We start from the raw sequence: 24,531 nt of genomic DNA, 5'->3' as shown, positions 1-24,531 counted from the left end.
CTGAAGTTCTATTGCAATTTACACACACTTACCTTCACAATTCCATTATGCATTTGCTGGAGACTGGGAGGGTTACACAGTGTTAAATCTATGCTACATAAAAGCCAACCAATTAGAGAAGAGATTATTGTGACTACTGGCTACAGTGTTTCAAAGCTAATTTAATACCAGGTGCCTTTTAACTTTAACTTTCCATTCCACTGGCCTACTCCAAGCAATCTGAGCAAAATACCTTTTATTTGCCTGATGTCAGTGCTTCTGATGCCCTGTACGCCCATAATTAAAGATCACTTACTATGCACTATGTCTTTTATTTGTATGGTGAGGCAGTCAAAACTACATCAACTGATCTCAACATCTGGGCAGCAATTAAAGAAACTGGAAAAATCTATCTTGGGTTTTATTGTTGTTCTGGATTTGAGATCCTCATAAAACAATGGCTTAGAAAGATCAAACTCGATTGTATTCTCAGATGAAAATTGCTACCTCAATGCAGAATATCATTTCTTTATTCATGTGTTAAAACAAGAAAACCATTAAAGTGGCCTTAAAGATCAAGGATTCCTGAAGACTATTTAAATAAAAGAATAAAAATCACAAATACATTCTGGTCGTTTTTGAACAACAGACAGAACTCGCAATGAATCAGGGCCACTAAAGACAAATGTTAAGAACAATCTGCAGCAAGAACTCTTCATCTATTTTTCTGTCAGGTATTTATATATTAAAAGGCATATTAAAAGAGCATTATTTAGGTTGCATGTCAAATAGTTGAAGAGAAAAGCCAGATTTACGGTTGTGCAAGCTTATTACTGCCTCTTTGTGCAACCATTCTGTGCAATAAAATGAGGCAGGACTCCTGTGGAAAAATGTTGTATCTGACCATGTAATTAAAGACTATATCATAATGTACATGCAAGAGGGCAGAATTAAAGTTGCATGGGCAACCAGAGACCTGGTATTTCCTATCTCTAGAGTTCTTGAGTTTGCAGCCTTAATGTTCTTTTACTGAAGTTTCATATGTAATTTCCTAATTGTTTTTTTTTTTTTTTTTTTTTTTAAGAAAAAAGGCAAAAACAAGTTTTATTAGGTGCAACTGTAACAATCTCTCCATTGTGCATCAAACTGAGTTTGAATCCTAAACCCTCAGCATTGCAGCACAGACTGCCTCTACTTGCTACATTAGCTGGCAGCAGGAGAAAGCTGTGATTCAGAGGCAAGGGGGTGCAGTGGAGGGAAATGTGCTGGTGAGGCCATATGTTGCGTCAAAGGGTGGTGGTGGTGCTCCATCTCTCTTCCCCCCTCCCCGCCTTCCATGGAGAGATGGGAGCTATTACTCCTTGTGATGTCTCCAGATGTGGCCGGGGACTCAGGCACAGGGGCATCTGCTGTGCAACATGTTAGTGCACTTTAGAAATCACAACCCGATAGAGCGCATTACTCCACTGCGTAGACAAGCCCTAGTATATTACTATACTTAGTGTCATTGTTTTCTTCAGGGGAAGCACTTCCCAACAGAACTGTGAAACAATTTTCTATTCTAGAGTGATGTTACAATTTAAAAAAACCGTGCATGTGTTAAATGGGTGTGTGGGAAAGACAATGGAATCTCCTTTCCTTTCAGGAAATTGTTCCCCTTCTGTTTTTCAACCTTTTGCATTTCAACAGTCATTGTAAGATGATGTAAAATATCTTCCTTTGGTAGCAGTTGCTCTCCTGTTAAAATATGTACCGCCACGCACAGGTTTATTGATTCAAGCAAATAAATCTCTGCGGAAGCTAATATCGACTTTTGTTATGAAAATGGAAGTGAATAACTGAATATTGATTGGAGGAAGGAATGATATGGGACAGATTTATTTCAAAAAATAAATTAGGGATAAAATTTCAGTGTGCAAAAGAATGGTACTAAGCATCTGGCTTTACAGAATAGTCAACGACAGGTGACAAATCTGATTATAAAAAAAAAGTCTGTTGTTGTCAAGTGACTTAAAGGTTTTGATAGCACATCTGAATTAGACAGGGACCCATTCTTCCCTGTGTTTACTGTACAAGGTTTTATTTATGTAACTCCAAAATACAATACACCCCATTGAGGTTAGCCACAATTCACTCGCTGTTCTCCACGAGAATCAGTTTGCAAGAGAAGAAAAATCTTTAGTTACCACGATGTACAGCACCAACATTACCATGAGTCTTTTTTTTCTTTTTTTTTTTTAAATTCAAGACATGCTTGAATCTCCAAAGTATTAGTTTCTTGTTTCCTTAGTGCATTTGTGTCCCAATTTCATCACACAGAATTTTCTTGGATTAGGACCTGAAAGTGTCATTCAACCTAAAAACAGTGACTGCCAAAAATAGCATGGTGGAGTTCCATATTGTGATTCATTAAGTCTCACTGATTTCTAGAGGTTCTGCAGACCACAGCAGATCTTCCTTCAGTGACAGCTGTGCAATCCCAATTTCTTCAGATTTTGCCCTCAATGACAACCATACAAACCCACTGTTACCTGACTTGTGTTCTGCTTTATATAGATGCTAAGAGTACAAGTGTGTTCAAATATATAAGTAATTCCAAAGAGGCCTGCCCAAATAGCAGCACCTTTTGCAGAATTCTGGATATTTCTTACTTTGGGGGCATGGAAAAAAATCAAGAGATTTCCTCTACGAAGTTCAGATCAGAGCACCATAACTCAATTCATTCTAGCTGAACTTTGGATTCAGTTTTTTGGGGCTCAGCTAAAAATGAGCCTGCGGACTTCTACAGGTTTCACTGGAGTCCCTAAGAGTCTCTAGAGTACTGACTGAACAAATCTTCATGCTCCTCCTCTTCATGTTCAGCAAAGGGACAACTGTCACACTTGCAGCTCTTCAGCATCTGTTGGTGAGCCGGAAGGTATGAACAGTCTCTGCTGAAAGCATCCATGAAGAGAGCTGCAGATACAAGTTAAGGCCTAGGGTTCTCTCCTGGCAAGTCAAGGCCATAGCTCCCCAGCTGAAAACAAGAAGGTCCCAGGACCCAGGTTTAATATTTTTAAAGTACCTGAAAGTCATATTTTGTCAGCTGTTGAAAAGCAAAAAGTGACTCGCAACTGGCAGAGAATGAAGGAGTGAGGGCTTTGCAATGGGGGATGTCTCACTGGGCCTAGCAGAGTTGGTTGCATAAGAACCCTTCCAGAAGTTACCCCGAATGCTGTACAGTCAAGATGTGCTCAGCATCTCTAGACTTCTCTCCTCAGTGGCCTGCTCTTACCAGTACTCCAGAGACACTAAAGCAAGTGGAGGGGCAGGGGCCGTGGGTGGTATGCCAGGACCAGAGCCAGATATTTCCAGATCTATCCTCTGTAATGCACAGACACACTGGACCAGCACATCAGGTGGATATTTCTGCTGAAGTAATCAGCAATGAGACAACCAATGAAAAGTTGATATTTGGGGCCAAATTTTGAAATGGTGACCTTCATTTCTGTGCATGTGACTTTGCATGCACAGATGATGGGCTTTGCATGTGCAAATTCTGTTGTTAGTGCACAAGTATTATGCGATTGAAAAGTGCACACCAACAGATTGAGTTCTCTTTGGAAAAAATCTGGCCTGTTATGGGTCTTCAAAATTAATGATACCAGTCACACCTCCGAGCAGTCTGTTTTCTGTCTCTCTACAAACTTGGGAGAGCTCTGTCAGTTGACCTTTTTGGATATTTTTTGCGACCATAAGGCCTGGAATCTTTTGTTCCTTTAATTTAAAAAGTTAAAATTTTCCAGAAGCCAAGGGGCCACCCTTATTGAAAAGTCCATGAGAATTTAATAGAAAATGATAACATTTGAACCATCTGTTAGCATTGAACCTCTTCCTGCTACAGAATCCTATAGGACAACAGTTTAAAAAATAGAGACAGCTTAATTATTTTCTATTACATTCTGTACATTTTTAAGATTAATACCTTTGCTCCTTATTTTTGGAGTAACGTCTACTGAACACTTTTGGTTTAATCCCTATTTAATTCCATAGGGTCACAGTTCAACAAAACATTTGAGGATGTGTGTAACTTTGAACACAGGAGTTGTCTCATTGAAGTTAGTGGGGACAGTCACATGCTTAAGTCCTTTGCTGGATCAAGGCCCTATGTCTTTTCTATAAGGGCACCAACAGGCAGCAAGAAACATCTTGGTAGCATATGGGTTGTGCATGACTGAAGAGGGTTCCCCAACATGATCAATCCTTAGCACTTTCATGAATCAACAAGGGGAACGAAGCTGTTTTTGCTGCGTGCCTACCTTTTGGAAACTGTACAAACCTCAATATTCTCTATTGGATCTTCTGTTCCACCTCATTACATTTTATACCTCTGCAGTTCAGCCTTAAATGCCCTCAGCTGAAATAAAGAGTTGCAGCCATCAATCATTGTCTCTGGGGCTTTGAGTCCTTTCACAGCCGCCTGCAGTTGTGAATCAAAACCTTCAGATGTTTGCATTCAGCACAACCATGCTACATGCTAAATTGTGATCATATGTTTTATTAATACATCCGGATAAGCAACTCTCACATTGTTTTGTACATTCACTTAATAATTCCTAGATGGAATAAAATTGCAGGGAGCTTAGGAAAGAAAGGCCTGTCTCAGAGCTAGAAGAAGGTGGTGAGAAAAATGACACATTTTTAGAATTCTTGGAAACAAACCAGTAACCACAAGGCAACACTTCGCAAAAGTTCCAGCAGCAGGGGAATTGAAAGCCGTGTGCCACTAAATGCTGCTACATGCCACCTGAACCCAAGGGCATAATACCACCATTCTAATTCCATCCGTAAGCAAGACAAGAGAGCGATTTGCCTCTCTACAGTTCATCACATGTAGTTCATAGATTGACTAAATGCCCTCCGTAGAAACTCCTCCCCTTTCCCAGCATGTGCGCGCACAGATGCACCCACAGTTGATTGAGGTGTCTCCAATATCTGTAAAGTCTAAATGGCAAGAGGTTTCAAAGCTAGCCCTTAATTTCTTGGTAAATTCCCCAAGCCATTTCCACATTAATGGAAAGAAGGTGCTGGGTTGCAAAGACTGGAAAGAAATAAAGGGAACTAAAAACAAACCAAAAAGGGTTTTTTTAAATAGCATCTTTCATATAAACCATATCCTGAAACACATTACAGATCACAGAGACAAGAGAGAAGACTGAAGTTGTACTAACAAAGGAGAAATGATAGGGACCAACAGTACAAGCCTTTGCTTATATGAGCCAATGACGCCACTGTATTTGTGTGAGCAAGGACTGCCCACGTTGCTAAAGGTTTGATAGATCTGACACAAATTGCAATTTCCCAGTTTATGGATTAAGGATGGAGTTTTCAACAGCCTGGGACTTGTGCTCCCAAGAGACATCAATTGGGTTTTCTTGTAAATCACTTAGGCTCTTTTGATAATCCCCTCTGTATTTCTGCCCAGAGTCAGGATAGGTCTACACTACAGCCACTATGGTGCACAGCTCCAGCGCTGCACCTATGCCGCTGAAGGGCCACAGCATAGATGCTCCTGACACTGATGGAAAGAGTGTTTCTGTCGGTATAATTAATCCACCTCTTTGAAAGATGGTATTTGGGTTGATGGAAGTATTCTTCTGTTGACCCAACTGTGTCTACACCAGGGGTTAGATTGACCTGTCAAACAGGGAGCAAAATTTTTCAATGCTCTGAACTATGTAGTCGGGTCAAACTAATATTTAGGCTTGCCCAGACCTCAGACACATACACTTCTTCCTATGTCCACCCCACTAATTATAACAAGACTGTAAGGAAGGGTCAACAAGAAAATGTTTAAAATAATCTATTTCTCATCTGTAAAAATTCAGAGTTACAACATGACTTAATAGGGAAGATTTCACCAAAGAAGAATTAAAAAGGGAAAAAATAAAGAAAAATCAGAAAGAAGGTTAAAAGTTCAATTCAGTTTGGCAAAAAAAAAAAAAATGACCTCTAAGATGCACACATATTTTATAACTGATTAACTTGTTCAACAGCATACTTCTGCACAAGTCTTATCATTAAATGAACTGGATCAAGCTTGTTAAGTGAAAAGGTGGCAGAGGCACTTTAAACACCTCAGAAACTATTAAAAAATGGGTTACCTTTCGATCTTCTTTAAAGAGTTCTGCAGCCGTTGTGAAATGTGGGATGGAATTTTTACAGTGTGGACACCCTGTGCGGCATGGGAAGAAAAGGAAAAAAAATATGTCAAAATCATTGCAGAACAGGACATTAAGGCAACTAAAAGACAAGCCTGTAGGTAAATTAAGAATCAGCATTTAAAAGAAAAAAAAATTATAGACGAGAGGTTCTCAAACTCTGAGCCCAGGAACTTGGTGGTATGGGGAGTGATTGCTGGGCACCTGGCCTCCAGTTCAGGAAAGTATCCAAGTTTAGGAGAGAACTTAAATATCTGCATAAGTCCCAATAAGCATGTGCTTAAATGTTGTTCAGGGATGGACTGAAGCTTAAGTGCCTTCCTGAATTGGAACCATAGTGCAAGGGTCTCCTCCTTATCTCCAGTTGCTTTAAATAGCATTAAAAGACATCTATAAACAAATTAAAGATTTTCATATTATTCTGTTTTCAAATATGTAATTAGCGTAGTTGCCACAGGGATGTTATGTGACTGACAATGGGAGGACTAGAGGTGGAGGCAGTTGTGAATAGGAGGAGAGGTGGTCTGTATGCTTGAAAATTGGAAGGGAGATGTCAATGAGACAATCTAGGTATTAAACATCAAGCCCACACTTTGAAAGTTCTAGACCCACACCGTGGGGGTGGCAGTGAAGTACGTCAGTACACCAGCTCTTCACATCTGGAGGACAGACCTCCAATTTGCATTAAGATTACAAATTCTTGCTTTTCCATAGTTTCCTCCCATTTGCTCACACAGCAAACACCAGGCAATCTGAAAGGATGGGCAGCCTCTGCTCAAGAGTGGGATAGGACTGAAGGAAAAAAACCTACACAAAGGAAGGCTATGCAGTGTATTGGCAAAACTTTGTGGGGAAGATTGGCCTATTCATGCCGGTATCACAGCAGTGTCAAACTAGAGGCTAGTTAGTTCCTCACTTACGTGGACAAAAATTTCATTCATATTTTATAAAAAAGCAAACCGGGGAAGGAAGATCTGCCCTTTTCATTAGACAGCAGCTTCAGATTTTAACGGTCTCAATTCAGCAGCTCCATATATAGTCTGTGATGAACCTGAGGTACTCTCAAATACTTGGCCTAAATTAGATAAATCTGTGTGACCAAAAGGAACTAAATATCTGCAGCGAACTATTCTTCCTAACTTGTGGAGATTGTGCACAAGAGAGTTGTCAGAGCCCTTCTCTTTTGATTAGACACAAAGGAAACTGGTTAACTTCAACCAGCCGTGCACTGATCTAATATAAAAGTAAAAAGCTATCGACAGATAATCAAAGTATTCCTGCCTTTGCCTTCAAATAATAAAGAACAGCATGCAGGCAACTGCATGTTCACAGTACAGCTCACATTATTCTTACTGTCATTTATCACTAAAATATTTGTAAATAGGTGGCACTCTTCCCTTCTTAGTCAGTATTGAACAGATGCCCTAGCATGATGTTAAAAGGTACTTTGTTACTAGGGCTGCTGTCTTTTAGATGAGATGTAAAACCAAGGTTCTGGTATCAAAGATTTCATGGTCTTTTTCACAAGTGAAGATGCTTAACCCTGACATCTTGGCAAATTGCAGTACCACTGATTACACTGTTGGCCATCCTGCCAACTTCAGTTTGAATTGTACACAGTCTTCTTCCTGCAGGGAGGGATTTTCAAGAGCACAAAGTGACTCAGGAGCACAAGTCCCACTGAAAGCCAGTGAAGTTGTAGGAAATAAATTCCAAAGAAAGTCAATGGGACTCGTACTCATAACTCACCCAGGCATTTCTGAAAATCCCGCCCTTACTGTCCTCAGCTACTTTGTAGTGTTGCTACATTCCATCCCAAAGACAGCTGCACTTCGGTGCTCAGTGAGGAGATCCCTGTGCATACACAGTATAGTCTGAAGATTATTTTGTTAAGTGCTTTGGTGTTGGTCAGGCTGAACCAGCTAGTGCCCTGTCCCCCGGGCCAAACAGACTGGGACTCCAGACTGCTCGGTTCTGTTCCCAGGCCTGTAACCCATCTGATGGGTGACATTGGATAAGTCACATCACCTCTCTGTGCCCTTGTTTCCACTCCCACCATTTGTCTGTCCTGTCTATCGAGGTTGTAAGCTCTTCAGGGCAGGGACGGTCTCCCAGTATGTTTTTGTACTGGCACCTAGCACTAGGTTGCTAATGCACCTAGCTCTAGTTAAGATAAGCACATAAGATAATAATCGGTGGTGGGGAAACGCTTAAAGACATTTCAGAAGTAAAAAGGCAAGAAATCACACTCACAATCAAAGAGCCCCCTCCCCGAAAATTATTTAAATAGGAGCTTACCCTTTGACAGCACTGCTCCACTCAGTCACTCTAGAAAATAAGGGTCCCCCCAATAACTTACCCTAAGAAGTGCTTTGGAAGGTTCTGGGGTTATTTTGAAGGACTTGAGTTTGATTCTTCAACACGGTTTTTATTAAGTGACCCTTCAGATTGAAAATAAGACACCCCAAAACCAAAAATGCAACTTGATTTTAACTTTTCTCCCCCAACAAGCAAATGTCTTCCAGACAGCATCCCTCAGGTGGGTTGTACCACTCTCTCTGCCTGGGGAGGGAATCTTTAAAGCTCCCCGCTACAAGCCCCCACTTACGTGCTGACACATAGCTTTGATAGTTAGGATTTAGAACAAGTCATTCTTTTCAAGTAAATCCAACTGAAAGCCAATAAACCATGAGTGTCCCTTTAGACACAGAAAAGTCCACTTCACATTAAAAATGCAACCTGGTATTTTACAGTGGTCAACAGACGGCAGCTCGGAATACCAAAGAGCAGTTTAGCTGATAACAGGGGATTAATAAAACTGTCAGGCATGTCAACAGTTGCTCAGTTGCCCTACTGTCCTAGCACGTCATCATGACATATACTGCAGACTAATATCCAACAGAGGGCATCAAGACAGCTGTGAGCAAAGATTCATAGATTCTAAGGGCACAAGGGACCATTAGATCATTTGGATCATTGCCTGTATTTCCAAATGCTATGACTAATGTGTTTGGAGTTTTTAGGCAACATAGAGGAGATAGCTAAGCCACACATAATCCAAAATCATTGGTAAAGGAGTGTAAGCCTCCCAGGTTTATACTACCACATCTTACACACTCTTAGTAGTTGCTTTCACGTCTACACTCCTCCTTTCCTATGTCTAAACACAACCCCTCCCCCACCATGGCTTACTCGTGTGTATCTTACATTTCACTTCTGAATTTGACCCAGTGTGTTTTATTTAACTTATTCTGGTCACAAAACTAAAAACACCAACATATGGCTTTTGGCATCACTGTTCAATGGGCATTCTGTTAACTTTGGCCATCTACCCATGGAACAGATGTGAATTCCGTGCCAAATTCTGTGCTGAATGCTCAAGGGAGTTTCAAGAAGTCATTGAAAAAGATGTGGGAAGGAGCGCCTCAGACGGAACAGCAGAGCTTCATCTGTTACAACTTAAAAGGATTGCCAACTGCAGAAAACTGGAAATCACCCAATCAGTCATTCTATTTAAGGCGCGCACCCACAAAAAAGCAGAGGATGACATCTTTCTTTTGACAGAAGGAAAACTCATTCCCACCACTCCTTTTTCACACTTCCCATCACACTTTTATTTTAAGCGTTCACGCTGTCGTGGAGATTTGAATGTAAAAAAGAACAAGTGTACAATTACTGTGGATTAAGATATGAAAGTACACAGGCTGCTCAGAAGACATCTTCCAGATGGGCTGGAATGGAAAGAGATTAAACTTGAGGCAACTTAAGGTGTCGATGAGATGTCAAGAGTGGAAAGGTTCTATACATCTTCCTTAAGTATTTATAGGGCAGCAATCTTGAAAAGATGAGATTTTAATTGCAATGGGAAATGGGATTCAAAACCCCTCCAGTATCTTTGAAAATCTCAGTTGTAGTATCAAGCTGGATGGGGGTGGCAGCATGGCAGGAACATTTTTGAAACGGAAGACCTATACCAGGGGAGATGGGTTCCACCTTATTCAGTTTGCTTGAAAGTAACAGGCTTTATAAGGACAGAGGAGGGTTATTTACACTGAAGAGTCTGGGGAAAATCAGCAGAGGCTGAGATGCCCTTTAAGGCTGCACGACAACCGCTGTAGGCAGCTTTGGTTGCAATGAAGTGCTAAGACGCAGGTGTTTGTTAAGAAGAGTTCAGTTTCCCATGGCAAGGTCAGCATGGTCAAAACAGCAGTGTTTCATTTTGAAATAGGAATACCCCACACTGGCAGAAGTAAATAAGGCTAAAACCCAAAAATGGGCAAGCTGGAATGATTCCCTTAGATGACCTACAGCTTACGGCATTTAAAACCAGAATGGGCAAATCACTCCAAAATGTATTGCAGGGAATAAACTGCAGAGGTCACCAGGGGATAAACTAGGTCAAGGATTCTCAACCAGGGGGTGGTGACCCCCAGGAGCATCACAAACAGATGTCGGGGGTTGTGACCACCCTGCACTTATTGTTAAATAGGGTTCCTGGCTAGATGGGACAGGTGTCCTGGGATGATGATGGACTAGATAACCTAACAAAGAAGTAAGAGATAGAAAAGACCTCACAATCTATGAAGAGGAGGTTTAGATAATTTAAGTTAAAGATGTAAATGAATCATTTTAAAAAAATGAAAGGGGTATTACCAGTTCATTGGCACAGATAGAATAAGTCACCAAAAGTGCTTGGGTAGCATTACACATAAAAGAATGAAATAGAGGCTCTTGTTGGTTCTGTTCCTAGCATGTAACATTTCTCAAGATAGATTCTGTCACTGCTCATCTCTCCCAGCTGCTTAATCCCAATCCTACACCTTCACTGCAGCAAAGTTTTGGTTACACCCTTGGAAAGTATGAGGGTCACAACATGAAAATAAACTCACTTAAACAGCACAGATGCATTAATTAATACAACTGCATTAATTTCCCCCCACCAGGAAATTTTACTGAATCTCCCCTAGTTTCCTACTACTGTTCTAATCTTTCAAGATTACTGCTGTTTGATTTTGGTTTCCCAAAGGTTACCTCTCCACTTTCAGTGTCGCTGGCAAATTTGATCCTGGCTGAATTTACATGGTGGTTGAGTTTAGCAAAGGACAGGTTTAAACACAGTTCAGACAAGATTTTCAGAAGAGATTTGTGATTTTGGGTGCCCAGCTTGAGACACCTTAAAGGTTTTCAGAACATGCCAAGCATCTGACCTGTGGAAATCAAGCCCTTTGTAAAGGGTTCCCAAAGTTGGCATCCTAAAATGGAGGCAAACAAAATCCTTGAATTGCTTTTAAAAATCTTGACCAAAATTCATTCCCTATGCAGAAACCCAAAAAAAGCTTTGAATTCTCTGGCAGGAACACAAGAGAGCCCTGCTTAAAGTACCATGACATCTGAAACACATCCCCATCTACATCTGATCTGCGGAGGATTCAAGTGTGTTACAGCCCCAGCCAGGAAGCTTGCGCTCTTTAGCTCAAGCTACAGCAGCTCATGCTTTTAGTTCTGAAGGTCCCCGGTTTAATCCCTGGTGTGCTGGCCAAAACGGTGGCTGCGGGATGCCATGTTAGAACTGTTGAAACCTCCTAGCATAGCAGCATTGCCCATTTGAATCATATGTTTTTTCAGTCTCTGATGGAAGCAGATCTGTAAACCACTTGCAAGGGCCCCACTAGTCACTCGAGGTCCACAGATTGACAACTACTGCCACAGAGCATTCCAGAGTGGGCACGGCCAAAAGAAGCTGCCAGATCTGCCCATATAACAAGTAACACGGTGAACTGCAACTACCCAGAGGAGGTTCTTGAGGAGGGTCCATCAACTTTCGAATTGACTCCACCACCCGCATGCTGAAATAGCTTGAATTTGTTGACTTTTGGGGCACATGGTAAAGCTCATCTATTTGGACAGGCATTTGGGGAGAGACTGGGGTTTTGTGGAAGCAGGGGTGAGGAAATTTTGCTTTTCTGGCCCGGTTTCTTTAATGCGGACTGAATTTATCCACAGTATAAATGACTACATTTTAGAGTATCTTGTCTTGGCATCTCTAAGGGGTGATGTAACGAACAGATTTAGGTCTGTGCAATACACAGCTCTTTATATAGGTTGTGAGAGCTCTACTGCGGGACAGTGATCACTGAAAAACTGGGTTTGGAATAAAAGCAGGCTATGCCCTCATTAAAAGACAGATTTTAAAATTAAAAGGAAAATGGTTAACAGCAGGCTGAAGGACAAACTTAGGAACTACTGAGTTGGGCTGGGGGCTGTTTAAGAGCATCATGTTAAAGGCACAGATGGTTTATATACTTAAGAGCAAAAAAAATAAAAAACAGGCGAAGCTAAATGTTACGTGGGGATGCGTGACCAAATGCACCCCTGTATTCAAACCCTACACACTGTTGTAATAATCTCTGTACAACATATGTCTGGTGAGGTATCATTTGAAAACTAATGACTTGCAGGTCAGTAATATCATGGTGAGGTTTATGTACCAACATTATAAGTAAAGTTATGATCATAAGCTGAAATCATGGCTGAGGTGTGTTTGCCAGACAAGTCTGAGGAGTGTGAAAAGCAGTTTTTCAGAGGCAAAGGACAAGCTGATGCCTCTAGCCAGGTGTCATCAAAGCTGATGGGCCATCATCTGTCAAGTAGTTATTCTTTGGCAAGGAAGGGGGGCAAAAACAAAGAGACCTAATATTTCTGGACTGTCCAGGAGAGGGCTGGAACACACATTTTTGGGGAAAATCCAGGACTGGGCATGTGTCACCCTGCAAGTGGTAACCAAGGCTGGTGAAAGACAGAATGGCTGATGTTTGCTGACAGGCTGCTCGGGTCAGAGTTGCTGGATCGAGACTGTGGCTATACAGAGACACCCAGGGTACAACCTGCATGCTGTTTGTGAGTGGCTCAGGTCGGAGCTACAGCAACAAAGCATTGTGAGGCACCCAAAGTTACAGGACAGGGGTAACACAACCCCTCACTGGTCTGGATTGCACCCTGGATGTACGTGAGTTTACTAAGGCTAACAAATGCCCTTTTGCAAGTGAAAATTTTGCCATAACAGTGAACAGATTGAAGAAAATAAGAACAAAATAAAAACCTGTGCCAGGTAAACTGTGACTTGGAGAAAAATACAAAGCACATATTAAGAACAAATTGACCAAAAAAAAAAAAAATCAACCAAATGATTGTAAGTAATCATTCTGCTACATCACAAATAGAAGACAGCATGTGCAACTGTAGGCCTTCCACACTACCAAAGGGAGAATGGATAGGATGTTCAAGCAGTGAAGAAGTGAAATGAATTTCTTGCTTCCATCTTTATTTTATGATAGGGAAAGTCTCATTTTAAGGATTTTTTTTAAAAACAAGAAAATGGACTGTCTCCTTAACAGACATCAAAGCCTTGAAGGAGAAAGTCTAGAAACTCAAATGTAGTAAATTATCAGGACCAGATAGTTATTATCCATTTGTCCAAACAACACTGTGTGCAACAGACAGTGACCAACAAAGAGCATTCACAATATTGAACTTATAATATATATGGGTTACATTTTCAAAAATGCCTGAGGCTCAGATTTTAACAAGTATTTAGATACTGCTGTGCTCAGCCTTGCAATACCTCACTGATTTAGTAGCCTAAACCTCGTTTTCAAAAGGGTTTAAGGCACTTAGGCACCTTAGTCACTTAGGCCCACATTTTTAAAGGTATTTAGGTGTTGCTGTGCTCAGCGTCAAAGCTCCTAACTGATTAAGGAGCCTAAAACTCATTTTCAGAAGGGATTTAGGCACTTAAGAGCCAAAATATAGACCCAGAAGTCCTGACTCCCTGTCTGCTGGTCTAAATAATCACCCTCTAAATAAGACAAAGAGACGTTGCCTTCCATTACTGGTTTTAAAACAACCACACTTCCAAGCAAGTGAAAGACACATATTAGAATCCATCAAAGCCGACAGAGGAGCTGGCAGAATGCAGAAGGTAAAAAAGGCTGTTTCCATTTTGAGAACTGAAGCGATTCACTAGAATTAAAAGAAGGCTATTCCTTGGCCTATCAAAGAAAGTTAGACCATGTACTATAATTGCAGAGATAAGAGCTGAAAAAACAGCCAGTGCTTATACTAATATAATTCATACAGCCACACAAGTTATTGAAACCACAGACAAATTCAAGAAAGTCATTTGGAGATATTATTGAAAGGTTAATTTGTTTTTGTTCCACTGGTAAAGAACTGGAGTGCCTTTTAATACAATATCTGGGACCAAACCTTTTTTCATAATACGATCTGACACAGCATAACTTGTGGCTTGGAGGAATGATCATTAATATCTGAAAGGAAGGGATTTGTCCTTTGATTTGAGAAGTTTGTGGGGTTTCATTTAAGTGTCAGGTCAATTAGGCCTTACCTCATGGCTTTCAACACTGACAAGCAACCTATTAATAATTTCACAATGCGCTGGTGTTTGCTAAGATATTTGAAGTCTTATTTTATCAACACTTTAAAAAGAGCAAAAAAGAAATTTTCCTTCCACTTGCTGGAGGATTCTCTGCACCTTGAAGTCTTTAAACCATGATTTTAGGACTTCAGTAGCTCAGACATAGGTGAGAGGTTTATCGCAGGACTGGGTGGGTGAGATTCTGTGGCCTGCACTGTGCAGGAGGTCAGACTAGATGATCATAATGGTCCCTTCTGACCTTAATATCTGTTAGGATATAGATATTCAGGCCTGTCTGTAAAGGCCTATACTTAAGAATTTAGGTGTATTCTTATCATTTAGCTAGTTATAGAGGTATAAAAGAAAGAATCAAAATCACCGTCTGCTGGTGTAAGGGCCTTCTCTTACTGTGACAGTCTGAGGCCCTGTTCTTAGGTTAAGATCTTTGGCTAAGCAGCAGAGGCAGCCTTAAGCTGGGAAGCGAATGGTCAGATCCTCACATTCCAAACTAGTCACATTGAAATAAGGTGCTATTGGGCTGTTAGGAATACAATCCTGTCCTGAGAATGCCTATCGCCTCCAGAGAAAGGGAAGTGCCTAGAAGATGTAAAAGGAAACTTAGTTTGATAGCATCCTGTCTGGCAAGAACTCACTTATCAATACCCAGAATGTGAAATCCTCATTTCTTTGTTGTTCTATCACCGTAGTCCCCATTTCCCTATTGTTTGTCTGTATAATCTCTGTCTGGTTCTGTGATTGTTTCTGTCTGCTGTATAATTAATTTTGCTGGGTGTAAACTAACTAAGGTGGTGGGATATAATTGGTTAAATAATCATGTTACAATATGTTAGGTTTGGTTAGTTAAATTTCAGTAAAATGATTAGGAGTACTTGTGGCACCTTAGAGACTAACCAATTGGTTAGTCTCTAAGGTGCCACAAGTACTCCTTTTCTTTTTGCGAATACAGACTAACACGGCTGTTACTCTGAAACCAGTAAAATGATTGGTTAAGGTATAGCTAAGCAGAACTCAAGTTTTACTATATAGTCTGCAGTCAATCAGGAAGTGTGGGGCGGGGGGGGGGGGAATGGGAACAGGGAATGGGGGTGGGGAAATTGGAATCACGTTTAGCTAAGGGCAGGAATGGGAACAGGGACACAGGTAAGGCTCTGTAGTGTCAGAGCTGGGAAGGGGGACACTAAGGAAGGAAACTGGAATCATGATTGCTGGAAGTTCACCCCAATAAACATCAAATTGTTTGCACCTTTGGACTTCAGGTATTGTTGCTCTCTGTTCATGCGAGAAGGACCAGGGAAGTAAGTGGGTGAAGGAATAAGCCCCCTAAGAATATCTATGAATCAATGAATAGGCAGTGGGCTAAAAAAATTTTGAGATTCCTGCGCTATAATCCCAGCTCTGCCATCAACTCATTGTGTGCCTTCAGACAAGTCTCTACTTCTCTGCCTCAACTACCCGATCTGTATAATGGAGAAACTTACACCCTACTCTCCGGGGATGCGGGCAGGATTAATTAGTCTCTTGCATAGTCTAGGAAGAGCTATGTGAGTGTTAAGTATTAATTCTTATTCTTACTAGTACTTCAGGAAAGCCCTCTTTCACCAGTCGAATGGGGGGGATTTTCAAGAACATCTAAGGCATCCAATTACCACAGACAGTCAATGGCAGCTGTATACCTAACTTCCAGAGGTGCCTTTGGATACCCCACCCTAGATCATCAGTATTCATCGTAGAAGCGCTCCTAGCTTCCTGCTCCTAGCTTGCTGTCATTTGGCAGAGCAACAACATGCACTGCAATGGTCATTGCGCACTCTCGGAATCCTTGCCTGTCGGTTTCTGAAGTCCTAGCTAGTTAGAATTCTGTCAGGTATGAAACTGGCACAGAATCTACTACTGGCTATGGAATATCATTAACCCTTGAAGTGCACTTGTTCAAAAAGCATGCATATCGCGTGTTGAAAGGGCACCTAGGTAACTATGGCTACAGCTCTGCCTACGCATTTACTGTCTGCGTACTGTATTTATCTCATTAGTTTGTCAAATGCTTGAGATACCTGGAGTGCAAAGGTGCTGCATAAAACCAAATCCTTTGAAATTGCTGCCTTTAACAGAAATGTGTGGAGCTTTGAAAAAAATATCACAGGCCAGACGTGAGTTCCCTGGAATTTGGGGATGGGGAAGGCAAGAGGAAAGGGTTAGCAGCAGAGGACTTCTCGGTTGGATATCCCCCTACAGCAGGGGACAAGGATGTGATTTTATTAAGAGTGGACTATCACCACCACCAGAGTAGTTCTGACCCTTGGCACATGTAATCCTGCAAAATGGAAAGATGTACAGTGAGCACGTCTGAACTAGTTTAGAACAGAAAAGGGTTGAAATAAAAGACACTCCGACCAAAGCTGGTGCTTAACTCACAGAACACCTGGATTTTCCCTGCATTTTTTGTCAGTTCCCAGTGGCATTTGACAAAGCCTTTGTGGTCCACAGCTTCATGAAGCTGTATTTTAAACACAGGCCTCAACCTGGCCTCTGATTTGGGAAGCACAATTAACTCCAACCACACTTCTGCGGCTGCATTTAACTGCATGAGCAAACAGGATCTTGCCATGCAATCACTTGACTTGTAGGCACAGTTGGGCAGTCAAAAGGTAAAGTCCTATACCTGTGCCTGCAGCTAGTTGCAGATGAAAAGATAAAGGCGCAGTTAACTGCAGCATCAAAGTTATACCTCCTAAATTACGGTCTGGCTCAAAAATCAGGCCCATTGTAATATTATGGTATCATCCGAAAACAGAAGTTACACCGTTACCTAGTATGAGCTTGACCCCAAAAAGTCAAGAGACTTTAGAAGGATGGTAGTATATTAGCAATCTCAAACCTTCCCTATTCACATCTTTATATCGCAGGTAATGGTAGTACTTTTGGGGGTGGGAGAAGGAATATTCTGCAGCAAATGGCAGACGTGGTACGACTGCTAAATCATCTAGCGTAGCTGTCGCATAATAAATAAATAAATCACCAATAAATAAATCACATTAACATTTTAAGGTTATTAAAGATTTAAAGCAGGAATCCTGTTTCAGAGAACAAGAGGGCTTTATGAGTGTGAACCTGACTAATTTATCTTCAGGTTTAGTGCCATAGCTGTATTCCCAGCTTCTTCCTCACATTCCTTCTTCAGCTGTGTTCAGTCCATTAAACTAACTCATAACTTCTGAAGTAAGAGTAATGGATAAACGATTTTAAGAGCAGTTCTCTCCGCACTAATAATTATCCTCAGACACCAAGAATGTAACAGTGTCTGTGCCAGCTTGATCACGGAAGCCTCTGTACAGATTCACCCATTAACAAAACAGACATTAATGGATTCTGTGGACAGCACTGACATCCACACTATTTACACCAATTAGCAGATACTTGACTGACAGAGTAAATAGCAAGTTCCCCACTAATATACAGAGAGAAGTTAGGTACAGGCAGAGATCACATAAATCATCAAAACTCTGAAATGCATAAACCCACTAGATTTAATGCATCATTATCTGAGGGCTCAGATCTAGGTCCTGGATATTTTCCTCTCCTTTCAGTCAACAGCCAGTAAAACCGTCCTGGAGATGCTTTTGCCTTTAAAGGGATTCTTTGTTGCGTGCAGCCAGTAATTTGTATGTGGGGGGTGTGGGGGTGTATATATATGTGTGTATATATATAATTGATACCTATGTCATGAAGACTCCTGAAGGATTTTGGCTTATGTATACACACCCACTTATGAGTTACTCTGCAGGGATAGTCTGTGAGGAACTAAATACCAGTCCTTTGCACAAAAGATAAGCAGTCTCAGTTACAGCATAAACCAGCCTCTAATTATTGGGAAGTTAGGAAATGTCTCCCGCAGAGATTTATGATGTCATAAATGCCTACTCTGAAAGAGTTGGTGCTGGTCACTGTCAGAGAAAGGAGACTGGAGTAGATGATCTGATCCAGTGCAGCATTTCCTACGTGCTTATGGGATACAGAACTTATCACACAACTGTTGCCTTCTTATGCATGTTTGGTTCTAGCTCACCCAACAGTTGAATATTTCAGACAATTTTTCACTGTGGTTCCCTCACACGGGGATCAACTCTCTCCACATCTACAGTGATGAGCTAGCTGACGGGGGGATGCCACAGAAGAAACAATTCTATGACACCCCGATTCTGGGGCTAGTTCTCCATTGGTCTTTGCTCTAAGCTATGCTGGTTGACTGTTACACCAGACAGGGATCACCAGAGCATGGCAGACTCGACTACACCCCTACATGAGAGGGACAAAGAAGGGATAGCAGAGATCTGGTGTAGCCAGCTCCATTCCAGCTAAGGATTACTCTGCAATGAGACTGGGGAAGGGAGATCCTCAGTTATCTTATTAGGGCAACTTTCTGGCCTGTTTGTGCCCCTGGAGAAACCCAAATGTGTTCCACTCCTGTGCACCAACTTCCTGCTCACCTGTGTCATTCTGTGTATTCATGAGTGTACAGATGAGACGAAACTGGGACGTTTCCATTTTGGGGGTTGGGGACTTGGGGCGGGGGGGGGGGGGGGGGGGGGGGGAAGAAGGGGTATAATTGGTGCAGGTAATAAGGCAGGAGGCTGATCTTTGTTTCCAGCAAAGTCTGTGGGGGGAAATTAACGTGTGCCTGTTGCGGACTTCAGTGTCCCACACAATATCAATGAGATGGATACAGAAATACAGGAAATAACTGATCTAATCTACACAAGGCCATGTCCCGATCTGATTTCTTACCACTATGCATAAGCAGACTGAGGTGTTCCTGGCCTAGCTGGTGACAATGCCTCTCAGTCACGGTACATCTTAATAAGGACCCTGCGGCCTGAAAAGAGTGTTTGTACCACCGCCAGGAGAAGGACCTGCTGCCATGCCTCCCAACCACCAACGTACAACAATATTAAGACCCATTTTGTTTTAACCAAGATTCAAACCCCACCCAAAAAACTCTTCAGAGATAGATTTCACATTCTAACTCACCCACACCACAAAAAAGAACAATGCAAGTTTGGGGAAACTTTAGGAGATGAGCAAAAGCCAAAGAAGAGATTAAGGTCCTAACTATACATATAGAGGCTGCCCAGTTCCGACTAGTTCTCTATAAATCCCTTTCATAGAAGTGTGTGGTCCCTAATAATGTTTTTATTCTGGGTCATCTTTGCATAACCTCTGTGGGTTACACTGCAATAATACTAAGGAATAAACCTCACCAGCAGACAATCATTTCAGGTTAAATTGAAGTTTCTCTGCTGATTAGTAAAGCCAACTGAAAATCAGCTCTCAGCAGTGAAATATCTATTAAAAATGTCCGTTCTGTGAACCCTGTTGAGCCCTACAAATTGAAGCCCCTTGGAAAGTTAATAGTGTTGGCAATGACTATCCTTATGTTGGGGACACTGCGTATGGCCACTAGGTAACTCGAGGGGATGGAAGACCACGAGTGTCAATGAAGCCCCCTCGCACTAGGCCCAAGTGTCCTTGGCCCCCCCCGCCTGGAGGCACTCGCAGCAGTTATGCGTACTAGGCCCAAGTGTCCTTGGCCCCCCTGCCTGGAGGCACTCGCAGCAGTTATGCTGAGGATCTGCAACAATATGTTGCAGAGTCAGACTGCCTGAAACTAAACAAGGCCAAACAGGGCAGATATGGAAGAACAATGCTGAATAAAGCAGCTTTATGTATGGTTTAACAGATGGTACAAAGAACAAGGGAACTAGCTGGTAACTGGATTGGCTGGCTATATGGATACTTAGGGCAGCTTGCTATTGGATAAGTATGCTGAAGAAAGGATGTATAAAAGCCTGTGTAACTTCCTGCTCTGGGTGCAGGATTTGAGATTCTATTCTCCCTGTACCTTGTTTGCAGCTGCAAATAAACTTTTCTGCTTCTCCACCCCGTTGTGATTATTGGGTGACGCACACCGGGCAATGAACCCTGCTGTTGTTCGCCTCTGGCACTGGGTGCCGGCAACACTTACAAGCCACTAAAGGGAACAGTGAATCTTTTTTCTTATTATTACTTCTTGTTTCAGCTTATAGGACATATTTGTTAAAGTGTTTGTCCTGGTACTTTTTAAGAAGAGAAATCAAATTGGTCTGGGAAACACCAAACCCTTGCACTAAAGCTGACCAATAAAGAAAAATCCCAAAGAACTAAGACACTTCCATCACCATCCAACCCCATTCCCAATCTGGTTAATTCCTTCGTATAAAAGTCTTTTTGGAGGTTGTTTTTGACCTCCATGATAATCCACAAAGAAATGTGTTTCCATGCTAGTTTTTGTTTTTTAAACAGTATTTCTGTTGGAAAGAAAATAAATGTGGGTTGGGTTTATCTTTTGTACTTGCAGAAAACCCTTAATAGAAATCCTAACTAGAAGAAAATACCGGAACACTACTCTCAGTAATAAACCTTATAATGCATTCTTGTCTGATTCACTGGGAGTTACCCAGTGAAACATTCCAAACTGAGATGATACTCTATTGCAACTTGTCTGTCCTTTGTGGCTCTGACAGCTAATCAACAGCTGATTTTTATTGTGCAGAGTTTACAGAGAAGAGGCATGTTAATACTAACAAATTGTGGTATTACTAACAAACTGGCTGCTGAAAAGGCCTGCAGCCATAATGCCATTTGTCACCATTCAGAACCACACTGCTCTGGGTTGGATCTGCTTAGTACCAAGATGAAAGACCAGTAAAAACCTAGCTACAACAAGTAGCGTTGTTTATATTGTGGGTGCTGCTCTTCCACTGAGTCAGCACTGACTAATAGCCCAATATAAATTAGGACTCATTACGCTGCTAGACATGCCATCTTTTGGATGAAACGTAAAACCAAGGCGTCTACCACTCAAAGCAGCGTGATTCAAAGTCCACTGAGGTCAATGGGAGTCTTTCTATTGACTTCAAGGGGCTTTGGCACATGTTCAAAGTCACTAAAGATCCTATGGTACTTTTGCAAGCACAGAGGCGTTAGCCTCTATGTCCTGGCCAAATTCTTGATGGGGGAAGTTATGCGCTGCCCACCTAAATTCCCCCTGTAGATTCGGTTTGGTTTAGTATGCCTTACTTCCTGTTTTAAACTACTGTGAAGGGCTGCACTGTGCTGTTCAAACACTGCCTCATTCCGACCCCACAAGTGGCTGTATTTCAGTGGGGTGAAGGGATTCTTAGATACATTAAGTGCTTTGGGTTATAAGGTGCTATACAAATGCAAGCAATTATTCTGAAAAGGACAGACGGTAGGAAATGACTGTGGCCTTTGCCTAAAGGTTTATTTGTCGTACTGAAGGCTTTAGAAAGGTCAGAACATTCAACCTCTTGTTTTAGATCTAAAACCTAAATCATGTAAGAGGTTCACAATTCTTACAAAAAAAATAAAAAGAAAATAAGACAAGCTCCTTCATAGGGCACTCACTGAATACAGTAACACACTGCAGGACTGCACTGACCTAGGATGCAGCGCTGAATGGAGAAAGAAAATTATTTGCTCTAACGAGGCCTGGCAATTTTAGCAGTGCTCTTTCTGCACTAAAAGAAGTTAACATTAATTAGCAAGCATAAGCACAGAGAAGTCCCATGACTGAGGAAATGGTAAACAAAAGATAATCTATCAAATTTAGCAGAAGGCACATTGTCAGTGCAGAAAAGCAGCCAACTCCGTATAGGATGATTTGTACTGTTCTGTTTCCTTAATAATTATCTTGCTGCAACCAGAGATTTAAAATATTCATCAGTTCTTTCCTACCAGGCCTCACTAAAAGCAGACTTGCTGCATGTGTGTGTGTACCCTCCCCCCACCACATGCACACAGACACACATTAAGCAAAAACAAATCTGCTGAAATACTGTACGCCCTGAACATGGGAAATTGTAATGGCAATTCAGTCCCTCTTGACTGTAAGTCATAAAAAGCCCCGGGAGGATATTTAACAAACACCAATCTATCCTCTACGCAGATAGACTCACGTACAGATAGACACCCAAAGGTGTGTTGTAAAACTACATCTAAAAACAGGTTTCAGAGTAACAGCCGTGTTAGTCTGTATTCGCAAAAAGAAAAGGAGTACTTGTGGCACCTTAGAGACTAACCAATTTATTTGAGCAAGTGAGCTGTAGCTCACGAAAGCTCATGCTCAAATAAATTGGTTAGTCTCTAAGGTGCCACAAGTACTCCTCTTCTTTTTACATCTAACGAGTAATCCAGCTGCACCAAACAGCACTGAGTTATGCCGACCCATTAATGCACTTAGGGCCGGATTGCGATACCCTTACTCACAATGAGATTAGTACCTTATTTCATACTTAGCCCTGTTGACTTCAGTGGGACTACATATAGTGTAAGGTACTATCCAACACGAGTAAGAGTATCAGTAAATAGCCACACGCTTTTGACCACTGGAATTGCATATTAATGAGTCTCTAAACCATCCCCTTAGTGACTTATGAAGACTAAAATATTTTAAATGCATGCTTTTAAATAATTTTATTTAAATTTAAATTTTGTTAAAATGACCTAAAGATAAGCAAATCTCACACACACACACACGCACACAGTGTGGGGTGGGGGAAGAAAAAGATCTCTTCCCTCCATGGATGTTGTTCACACTGGGAAGCTAGGGTAAAATCAACTAGCTGGAGAGAACAATGGCATATGCCTTACTTTTACTATTAAATGTATTTGCTTTTAAAATAAAATTTCATTCTTAATCAATAGGGATCCATGTAGCAGTAATTCCTGGCACAATTTTTAGTCAATGGGCGGTGGGAACTAGAGTTGAAAAAGGATTCAATCTCTTTCCCCTTTCTTTTACAACCTCCCAGGAATTCCCTTCTCTCTGCGTCCCACATCCAGCAGGGGCTGCATGGGAGCCCAGAATGCATTCATGTTTAATTTTCTTACAGAAAAGCAAAATAAGGAGCTGTTTTTCCTGCCTGATTAAACATTAAAGGCCTGATTTCTCAAAAACAGTCTCCAGTTGTGTGGGAACAAATCTGATTGAGATAATTACATATCTAAATGCTATCAATTAATTGCAGAGACAGTCATGGCACAGAATTTTGCATGCAAAATTGGGTGGGCGCATGGTCAGGGCCCTTTAATATCTATTGCCTGATTTGTTTTAAAACAACAGACTCCCCCCAACACAAACCAAAACACCTGCCCAAGACTAAAAGCTGAATGGCGTCCAGCCACCTCTGGACTAATACTGACAATGGAAGGGATGACTGCGGATTTAAATAACACAATGCAAATCAGAAAGAAGGCCAAGCACCAGAGCTGGCTGGAAATATTTCTAGCACTGAACATATTTGAAAAAGAGTTATTTCAAATAGTGGGAAACATTGGCTTCTCTCCCCACCCTGCACATCTGATTTACAAAGGGCCTGATGCAAATCTCCGTTGACCTCAATGGAAAGACTCCCTTTGACTTCTAAAGGGAACTGGTTGGAGCTGCTCATTTATATGTAAATGAGATAATCTGGTGATAAAGTTGTTAAAGTTGGACTCTCGTTCCAGGCAGGGATTAAAATGTGAGATTTAGATTACTCCTGAAATGGTTCCATCAGAATTTAGATTTGGACTACCAAGGGATTGATTCACCCCTGCATTACTCCATTGATTTCCCTGGAGGTACCATGGCAAATAAACTGGAGTAACATACTAAGGAACATACTAACATATCCATCACTATAATATAAGGAATCACATTTTGTTATGCAGGCCATAAAACGAAGCAGAGGAAAATAAATGCACTTTGTTTATTCATCTGCCTCCTTTGCGATCCCTTGTAGTAGTCAGTCAGTCTCTGGATTAAAGCTGTAGGCTGTTTCCCCCATCCTGCCCCCGCTA

General features: G+C 41.4%; 1 protein-coding gene and 1 long non-coding RNA gene across 2 annotated transcripts in view; one reads left to right on the top strand and one right to left on the bottom strand.

Annotated features, from left to right (window-relative positions):
• The window catches only part of PDIA5 (protein disulfide isomerase family A member 5), a 119,004-nt gene that overhangs the window by 6,984 nt on the left and 87,489 nt on the right, over positions 1–24,531 (bottom strand). Inside the window, exon 15 of the mRNA XM_037912015.2 lies at positions 6,123–6,193. Within this exon, the coding sequence (XP_037767943.2) occupies positions 6,123–6,193 (71 nt within the window). The remainder of the gene's footprint in view (positions 1–6,122; positions 6,194–24,531) is intronic.
• LOC119567310 overlaps positions 1–24,531 on the top strand; it is a 52,147-nt gene that overhangs the window by 22,854 nt on the left and 4,762 nt on the right. The window lies entirely within an intron of this gene.

Source organism: Chelonia mydas, chromosome 11 (genome assembly GCF_015237465.2).
Source record: "Chelonia mydas isolate rCheMyd1 chromosome 11, rCheMyd1.pri.v2, whole genome shotgun sequence".
NCBI lineage: Eukaryota > Metazoa > Chordata > Testudines > Cheloniidae > Chelonia > Chelonia mydas.
The sequence above is the reverse complement of the archived record's forward strand: the minus strand, read 5'-3'. Positions and strand labels throughout refer to the sequence as shown.